General features: G+C 26.3%; 1 protein-coding gene across 1 annotated transcript; it reads left to right on the plus strand.

The window, feature by feature from the left end:
- Positions 1–416: 416 nt before the first annotated feature.
- Positions 417–1,424, plus strand: LOC109185146 (desiccation protectant protein Lea14 homolog). Its single transcript, XM_019335126.1, has 2 exons — positions 417–728; positions 1,000–1,424. The coding sequence occupies exons 1-2, from the start codon at positions 526–528 to the stop codon at positions 1,271–1,273; spliced, it is 477 nt and encodes a 158-aa protein (XP_019190671.1). The 5' UTR covers positions 417–525; the 3' UTR covers positions 1,274–1,424.
- The last annotated feature ends 9,459 nt before the right edge of the window (positions 1,425–10,883 follow it).

Raw genomic sequence — 10,883 nt, forward strand, 5'->3', positions numbered from 1 at the left:
TGAACTGCATTCATCATATTCCTATTGAATGGTATTAATATATATTAAATGATTTGTTATTTATTAAATATACTTATATTAAATTGTTTGAACCTTGACAGCTACAGTGTAGGTGCGCACTGACATTTGACCCTGAACTTTTTACTAAGTTATTGTAATTTATTTGTTTTTGAATGTTACTGACTCTATTATATTATAGTATCCGTTCAAATATACCTGTCATCTGAGCACAAGATACTTGAGGATAAGAAGTCATTTAATATGGAGTAAATGGCATTACCGATTATTGCCGCGTATTGGCCACGGCATTTACGCATCCACAGCCCACCTAGATCTATCAATAGTCCACATGCTTCCTTTATTGGCATTTGGCATGATAAATATCCTTTTCCATTTTCCATACACTTCCACGTTTACAAGTCCCCTCCCTGTGTTTGTGACACTGCATGACATACATAATACATTAGCGTACGTGCATAAAGAGACAAAATACAGATCTTCTAGTTTCAGTTTCGAGCTTGAGAAATGGATCTGGTGGACAAGGCTAAGAATTTCGTGGGAGAAAAGCTGGCGGAGATGGAGAAACCGGAAGCCAGCATCGCCGACGTTGATATCAAAGGTGTTGGATTCGACGGTTTTTCCTTTCTAGCTAAGGTCGACGTCAAGAACCCTTACTCTGTTTCCATTCCCATCTGCGAGATCAAATACGAGCTCAAGAGCGCCGGCAGGTTTCCTTCTTCTTTTTCATTATTTTTTCTGATCGATTAAATTTTGGTTAGCTCTATAATCAATCGATTGTGACTTGTGACCAATCCTGCGCGCCATCAATCACTGGTTCAAAAAATTAGATCAGAAATTCCTATGGAAAAAACTCAAAGTCAACCCTTACAAATCGGAAATTTATGATTCTCGATCTGTTTAATGCTTATTTTGGTAATGAGTGTTTGAAATGGTGATGTTTGCACGAAACTGATCTGAATTAATTTGGAATTGTGTTAGGGTGATAGCTTCAGGCACGATTCCAGACCCAGGGTCAATTACGGGAAAGGAAACAACCACCCTTGATGTGGCAGTGAAGGTGCCACACAGTGTGGTGGTGAGTTTGGCGAGGGACATTGGTGGAGATTGGGACATTGACTATCAACTTGATTTGGGTCTAATCATTGATCTTCCTGTCGTTGGAAACTTTACCATCCCACTGTCTCAGTCGGGTGAGATCAAGCTCCCAACCTTTTCTGATTTCTGGAAGAAATCAGAACCAGAAGCTGCCTAACAGACATGATCATTAACAGTGGTGTTATATGTAGTCATAGGATGATGATGAATAATGTAGTCTTACAATAAGTTGCTTTCTGCACTATGTAGTATGTACCTTGTTTCATTTCATCAAATCAAAGACCTTTTTACTGTTAATTGTGTCTTCATAGATGTTGCATTGATAGATGTACTATGAGTCCATCTGTGTTATGTGTTAGCATCATGCTGCATTTTAAGTGTTAGTTGGTCTCTTCACAAAATTGTGGGTTCCAGAATTACTTATTTTATAGTCAAGTTCAAATGTGTGGTCAGTCTTGATAGTGATTCACAAGTAAAAGGTTAGACAAGACAGGGATGACTATGATATAAAATTTTCATTCTTACCGAGCAATTAAGCTGATCTAATTAAAGGCAAAGTGTTAATTATATTGATTTTTTTTTTTTTTATAGGAGAGGAGATTCTGAACTCCCAATCTTCTTTAACACGGGCATAGAGTCCAGCGCAGCGCCCATTGCCCGTGCGGCATTCCGGGGTTCCTCACAGACCAGCCTTACCTACATACGTACCATATTGGTTTCGTTCTGTCATGGGCTCATAAGGGAAGCCGCAATAGCTCCCAACCAATTGTGCCCTTTGAATGGCATCGGTCCCCTTCATAGTCAAGTCCAAGACCTTAGCGTCTAAGACAGAACAATCCTAACGCTATTGACGCCTCTGTCACCCATTTGACAAGCTAACCAGTTGGCCCTTTCCATCTTTGAGTCTTAACACGATCACGAAAAAATAGTCCGTGACAGTATGATCACTTATGCTACTCGAGCTATTTCTATGACTTGTATTTTGCCACATTAAGCACAATACATTGAGAAGCAAACTTCGCTGGATGGGTACTGCAAATGTGTTTCTGATCTTTTCCTAGTTGATTTCTATTCTCTTTTTGATAACTAATTTTACAAACGTGATACTAATTTAGACATGCGATTTTTTGATATCGGAAAAAGTGTGAGTTGGTCATTTGTAAGCTTGATGGTTTTTAACCTTAACCGAACCTACGCTAACATGTTTTGAGCTGTTTTCACTTTGATGTTCCCCACAACTGCACTGTTCTTTCTTGTTGGAGGGGCAATTCCTTACAAAAGAAGCACTGACTTTGACAAAGAACAACTCCAGGTAATTGTGGGGTCCGTGTTGATGCGTTAAAGTCCAATCCTGACCGCCCATTCACCGCCCATCATTCCATCTTTATCCCTCCTCGTGTCCTCCAATATCAGGGTCGGTCATCCACTGTCCCACCCGCCCCGCTCTAAAAGACTATAAAGTCACTGTCTCGCCCCATCTCATTTCCCATATTTAGTATTATTCTCCAACTAGTATTTGCACCCGTGCGATGCACGGAATTGATTTGTTGTAATATATTAAGAACATATAAATCGATATATAATTATTTAAATTAGAACATCAAATATTATATAGTGCAATTAAATATATGGTTTGGATCGTTTATATATTTTGATGGTATCATTGCTTGAATTTGTGCAAATAATTGCTCAAATTAATAGCTAATGTCTAGATGTACGCATACGGTGCTATAACTTTGAAGATTTTATTTATCATTGTTTAGAATTTTCATAAATTAGTAAAATGTGCTCGTTCTCTAACAACTCAGTTATAGAAATGAATTGGTATCCTTATTCATTTGTATGGAAGATATATTTTTTTGTCCAGATATATAACAATTTTTTCATTTAAAAAAAACTTAATATCACCGATTATATTTACACATTATTGAAACCTCTTTGTAGACGATATTGGTAGTGACAACACAATCCTATTCATCTTCGTCTAGAGCTAACACCTTCAATCCATCAGGACGGATTACTTGGATTAAAATATATAATGGTAGAATATTACTCGATTAGTTATCCTTTTATATTTTCAATCAATTAGTGATATCGGATTCATTTTCAGCCAATTATTCTTTTTTATTTTCAGTCAATTAATCAATTAGAATATCAAATGTATTGATATTTTTACCTAATTTTCGTTCTATTTTTAATTGATGATGTAGAATTGTAGATATTATTATTAAAATATTTCCGTTTCATTTTTAATTCACCTTTACTATTGTTTAAAATATGCATTTACTATTGATAATGTAGAATATTATTATTGAAATATTTTTCTCCAATTTTTAATTAAAATGCAATGATCTGGTCAATTTTTTTAGTCAATTATGGAGCATTTTTTTATTTGCAGTCAATTATTAATATTCATTTCCTTTTAAAATTTTCAGTCAATTAGTAATATTAGATTTATTTTCAGTCAATTATTATTATTATTTTTTTCAGTCAATTAGAATATAGATGTATTAATATTTTTACCTAATTTCCATTACATTTAAATTTGATGATGTAGAATATTATTAATGAAATATTTTCGTTCCATTTTTAATTTACATTACTATTTTTAAAAATATGCATTTACTCCTTCATAATGTGAAATATTATTATTGAAATATTTTCTTTCTATTTTTAATATTCATTTACTTCTAAACAAAAAGGAAACCAAAAAAAAAAAAAAAAAAAAAAAAACTTTGGACTTCTCACTCCTTGCCCACATTGATGGCAAGCAATTATGTTTGTAAACATTTTCAAGAGCTCATTTTTCCAAACATTTTCAATGTGAGATTAAAATGATCCCACATCATTCTTCTTATTTTTTTCTAATTTTAATTTTATTTTGTATATCGTTTTGTTTGGATGATTATGATGATGATGATGATGATGATGATGATGATGATGATGATGATGATGATGATTATGATTATTATTATTATTATTATTATTATTATTATTATTATTATTATTATTATTATTATTATTATTGACAATTTTGAAAAATTCACCAAAATTTTAACAAATTCGTCATTTTAACAATTTATCTTTAATCAAAACACCAAAAATATTATTTAATAACTTAATAATTTGCTCTAAACTGCTAGAAACTAAAACAATACATACATTTTGGGTTAATCTTTCCCAACCCACTAATAATTAATAAATAATAAATAATGAATAAATAAATAAAAACTAAAATAAGAAGACAAATCTAAGGTTTCTTAAATAAGAACCTTTTAACTTCTCAATACTTGCGACATTGATGGACAAACAATTATGTTTGTACCTCTTATATAGAGGAGTTAAAGAGCTTATCTTTTCAAACATTTTCAATGTGAGATCAAAATAATCTCATATCATTTACAAAGGGACGGGCTCCCCTTTGTCTTTTTTTTTTTTTTTTTGGTTAATTTTAATTTTATTTGGATTATTATTATTATTATTATTATTATTATTATTATTATTATTATTATTATTATTGTTGTTGTTGTTGTTGTTGTTGTTGTTGTTGTCGTCGTCGTCGTCGTGGTGTTGTTGTAATTTGATTATTTGGCAAATTTGACAAAATTTTAACAAATTCAAATGTTTAACATTTTATATTTAATCAAAACACCAAACATATTATTTAATAACTTAGCAATTTGCTCCAAACTGCTAAAAACTAAACCAATACATCTACATTTTTGGTTAATCTTTCCCAAACCCCCTAATAAATTTTATAAAAGAAAACTAAAATAAGAAGCCACTAAGATAAGGTTTATTAAATAAGAGTCTTTTGACTCGTTGGGCTTCAATAGGTGAACATATATTATATGTAACAGGTCAATCGAATAGTTATGCTGTGGAACCGTGTCCACCTTGCAAGGTGGACACAATTCTATGTTAATAATTACTGAATTATATGTTCATAATTATAAAGCTATATATTCATAATCTTTGAACTTTATATTCATAATTATTGAACTCTATATTCACAATTACAAAACTATATGTTCATAATTACTTAATTATATGTTCATAATTATAAAGTTATATATTCATAATTTTTGAACTTCATATTCACAATTATTGAATCTCTATATTCATAATTACATAATTATATGTTCATAATTATAGAACTATATATTCATAATTATGAACAATTTTGGAACCGTGTCTACCATGCAAGGTGGACATAGTTTCACATCATAATTTGTCGGGTCAATAGTACTCAAAAATAAAACATGAGCATTTGGACTTCTCAATACTTGCCCACATTGATGGTCAAACAATTATGTTTGTAAGAGGAGCTCAAGAACTCCTATTTCCAAACATTTTCAATGTGGGATCAAAATGATCTAGCATTATTTACAAATGGAGCCCGTGGATCCCTTTTGTCTTCTTCTTATTATTTTTAATTTTAAATTTAATTTTATTTTGTATATTGTTTTGTTTGGATTATTATTATTATTATTATTATTATTATTATTATTATTATTATTATTATTATTATTATTATTATTATTATTATTATTATTATTATTATTATTATTATTATTATTTGTAATTTGATTATTGATAAATTTGCAAAAATTATAATAAATTCGTCATTTTAACATTTTAACTTTAATCAAAACATCAAAATATCAAAATCAAAATATATTATATAATAACTTAATAATTTGCTCCAAACAGCTAAAAACTAATACAACACATACATTTTGGGTTAATCTTCCACAACCCCTACTAATAATAAATAAATAAAAACTAAAATAAGAAGACAAAGTTAAAGCTTCTTAAATAAGAACCTTTTGACTTCTCAATACTTGACCACATTGATGGGCAAGCAATTATGTTTATAAGAGTCTCATTGCTCCTCTTATATAGATGAGCTCTCTCTTTTCAAACATTTTAAATGTGGGATCAAAATGATCCCACATCATTTACAAAGGGTGCCGGTGGCTTGCCTTTGTTTTTTTTTTTTTTTTTTTTTTGGTTAATTTTAATTTTATTTTGTATATAGTTTTTTTTTTTTTTTTTGGGATTATTATTATTATTGTTGTTGTTGTTGTTGTAATCTGATTATTTGGTAAATTCGTCAAATTTTTAATAAATTCGTCTGTTTAACATTTTATATTTAATCAAAACACCAAAAATATTATTTAATAACTTAGCAATTTGCTCCAAACTGCTAAAAACTAAAACAACTCATATACATTTTGGGTTAATCTTTCTCAAACCCCCTAATAAATTTAAAAATTTTTTTTTTAAAAAAAAAACTAAAATAAGAAGCCATTAAGATAAGGTTTCTTAAATAAGAGCCTTTTGACACGTTGGGTTTCAATAGGTTTTGAGAAAATTTACATGTTACAGGGTCAATCGAATAGTTATGTTGTGGAACCGTGTCCACCTTGCAAGGTGGACACAGTTCTATGTTTATAATTACTAAACTATATGTTCATTATTATAAAGCTATATATTCATAATTTTTGAACTTCATATTCATAAGTACGTATTGAACTCTATATTTATAATTACAGAACTCTAAATTCATAGTTACTGAACTATATGTTCATAATTATAAAGATATATATGCATAATTTTTAACTTCATATTCACAATTATTGAATCTCTATATTAATGATTACATAACTATATGTTCATAATTATGTTCACAACACTATGTTCATAATTATAGAACTATATGTTCATAACTTTTTGAATTATATATTAATAATTATGAACAATTTTTGAACTGTGTCTACATTGCAAGGTGGACACATATCCACAGCATAATTTGTCAGGTTAATAGTACTAAAATAAAAAAAATAAAAAAATAAAAATAAAAAAGTCTTTGGACTTCTCAATACTTGCCCATATTAATGGGCAAGCAATTATATGTTTGTAAATGTCCCTCTTATATAGAGGAGTTTAAGAGCTCATATTTCCAAACATTTTCAATGTGGAATCAAAATGATCCCACATCATTTACAAAGGGAAGCCACCTTTGTCTTCTTCTTTTTTTTTTTTTTTTTTTTTTTTTTTTAAATTTAAATTTATTTTGTATATAGTTTTGTTTGGATTATTAAATTTGTTGTTATTGTTATTATTATTATTATTATTATTGTTATTGTTATTGTTATTATTTTAATTTTATTTTTATTTTTTATTATTATATTATTACATAGGATTTTTATTATACTTGAACAATAATATTATCAATTATATTATTATATTATAGAATATAATATCATACATAATGTTACCAATTATGCAATATTACCAATTAATAGATTTTTTTTAATTTTCATTAGACATTTACTTACCAAATAAGCTTTACTACAAAAGTTTGGGCGGGAAAATGAAATTGGATGATTTTGTTTTTTGTTTTTTTTGTTTTTTTTTTGAAAAGGGATGATTTTGTTTTTATATAATAATAATAATAATAATAATAATAATAATATATAATATATAATATATATAGATTAATTATTACCCTAATACTTAATTTATAATTCTGATTTTAAAATTCTTATTATTATTATTATTAACATTAACATTTGATTAGTTTTATAAAAAAAATGTAAATTCTAAAATTTGTATGAATAAATTTAAACTCTAATCCGACGCATTTCCTTATATGATTGTATAATTCATTTTATATACACATAATATTTATTAAAATGAAAATAGGAAAATTCTATAATATAATTTCATTAATTATAATTTATATTGATAGATTTATAATTAAAAAATTACATTTAAAAATTTAAAAAGTTGCATTTAAATTTTGCATGATTATTATAGTGCATAAGTGTATGTATGATTAGAAATATTCATGTTTTGTTAATTTAATAATTTTATTTCTTTAATTATATTTCATATTTTATTAATTGTAATTTAACTAAATTGTCACAAATATTTCTAGGGAAGAAATCTTATATTTCTCAATTTCTTTAATTATATTAATTATAATTACCAAATATTGTGACAATTACCATAATAATTTCATTAATTATATTACTTATATTAATTATAATATTTGTAATAATCTCTTCCAAAATTTAAATACATTACCATAATAATCACACAAAATAATGAAAGAAAAATTATTAAAAATAATTATCTTTAATAAAAATAAGGAAATTATATTAAAAATTAATTATATATTAAGATAAGTATAATTTTTTTCATACCAATATATTATACATTAAGTATAAAAATATATATGTATATAAATTACCATAATAATTACACCGAAAAAGGTAACAATATATAATTATTAGGTAATAATATTAATAATTAATTATTAAGGTAAGTATAACTTATTTTGTACTAATAATATTATCCATTATATATATATATATATATATATATATATATATATATATATATATATATATATATATATATATATATATATATATATATATATATATATATATACTTTTAATTTTATATTGATAACCATAGTCTATGTATATACTTGTCTATCTATACTTGATAACCATAGTCTATGTATTAAAGATTAAAGATAGAGATATAATTTAAAAAGTAAGTTATTTATTAGATTACCTAATATGATTGTCTTACTAATTGATTCAATGCTATTATGTATAATTCATATATTTGAAAACTTTTTAAATCAAAATATCCATTAATTGTCTTAATAATTAAAATAATTGTTAGTCAATCAATATTCAATAGTACTAAAAGTATTATTTGAATTTTTATACATAAGATATAATATTATTAAATCGAAATAATTAAATAAAAATAATGTGTCCATATTACAAAAAATTTTATAATAGTAATTTTTATTGCATAATAGAATTTGGCAATTATTAAACATTGTTTATGGTAATTATTGTATGACTTTTAATACTAAAATTATTAGGTAGAATTTTTATAATTAAGGTATAATATTCTTAAGGTAAAATATTGCTTATATATGGTTTACCCGTATTAACCATCACTATATTAAATTAATAAATAATTCTTTTAATATAATATATTATTAAATCTAAACATATGATTAATATTTATTCAATATTATTAAGGAAGTATTACAATTATAAATTTTACTCCGTATTAAATTTTAAATGGCTTAACATATCGAAGCAAATATGGTAAGTCAATAACATTATTTTACATTAGTAAAGTGATTTTATATCAAGGAATGTCAAATGACGAATAAAATCAAAATAATACTCTATTGAAAAACAAAAAGCCACAGTACTTAATCATTTTTTTCCTAAAAACAAAAAATTTAAATGGCAAGAAAAACGTCTTGAAGGGAAAGACAAACTACTCTCTTATTACAAAAAATGTACACTTTAAAAACGGAGAAATTGAATCGAAACAAAGTCCAATGCTTTGATATATTGACAACTAAAAAATGCTTTTAATTTCATTTTGGTTTTTATTGTATTCTTAGTATGGTTCCCTCTATAAGTCTATATATATTTACATATACACATAATTCGTCCCTCGATCACAAAACTTTATCATCTTGATGAGCAAGGAACTCTTTTGCTTCCCGATCAATCTTTCTAGATCTGTATCTTCTCCACAAAAAAAAAAAGACAAAAAAAAAAAAAAAAAAAAATATATATATATATATATATATATATATATATATATATATATATATATATATATATATATATATATATATATCAACATTTTTTCTTATGAACCACTTTTGTTGTTTAAAAACCATAAAATACAAAAAAATAAAAACAAAACAAAACCCAAAAAGAAGAAAAAAAATAAAAGAAACTAAGATGATGAAAACCTCACCAATGTAAATCACGTATCAACCTCAACTGTGGAAGATCACATGATGATTAGAAGTCTATTGCTTCCCGGTCAATCTTTCTAGATCCGTATAGTATCTTCTCCACAAAAATAGACCAAAAAAAAAAAGAATATATCAACATTTTTTCTTACGAACCACTTTTGTTGTTTAAAAATCAAAAAATACAAAAAAATAAAAACAAAACAAAACCCAAAAAGAAGAAAAAATAAAAGAAACTAAGATGATGAAAACCTCACCAGTGCAAATCACGTATCAACCTCAACTGTGGAAGATCACAGGATGATTAGAAGTCTATTGCTTCCCGATCAATCTTTCTAGATCCGTATCTTCTCTACAAAAATAGACAAAAAAAAGAAAAGAATATATCAACATTTTTTCTTACGAACCAATTTTGTTGTTTAAAAATCAGAAAATACAAAAGAATAAAAACAAAACAAAACCCAAAAAGAAAAAAAAATTAAAGAAACTAAGATAATGAAAACCTCACCAGTGCAAATCACGTATCAACCTCAACTGTGGAAGATCACAGGATGATTAGCAAAAATCAATAAAATAATTAACCTTAGTTGGGGTTGTGTATGGTCATATAAGGTGTATTTATACACAATGGATGAGATCAAAAGGGTTTAGTATTGAAATTATAAAATGGTAAGAGATCTCAAGAAAGGTAAAATCTTTAATATTATTAAAATGCCATATTTGTCTAAATATTTGATATTACAAAAATGCCTCTAAGTTTTGGGGGGAAAATTTGGCTAGGAGGATTTTACTTTTATATATATATATAGATATATAGATATATAGATATATAGATATATAGATTTTGAATCACAATCACAAGGACTTCCATGTCCAAACCCACAAGACATTTAAAAAGATGCAAATTACAGTGATTCAATAACTCATAGATACAATCAAATGTCAATGC

The sequence above is a fragment of the Ipomoea nil genome, unplaced genomic scaffold (assembly GCF_001879475.1).
Source record: "Ipomoea nil cultivar Tokyo-kokei standard unplaced genomic scaffold, Asagao_1.1 scaffold0188, whole genome shotgun sequence".
Lineage (NCBI taxonomy): Eukaryota > Viridiplantae > Streptophyta > Magnoliopsida > Solanales > Convolvulaceae > Ipomoea > Ipomoea nil.

Excerpts from the sequence above, each read along its gene's own strand:
- LOC109185146 (XM_019335126.1), top strand. The coding sequence starts at position 526 with ATGGATCTGGTGGACAAGGCTAAGAATTTCGTGGGAGAAAAGCTGGCG. Across the intron at positions 729-999 it reads GAGCTCAAGAGCGCCGGCAG|GGTGATAGCTTCAGGCACGA; the intron begins GTTTCCTTCTTC and ends GAATTGTGTTAG.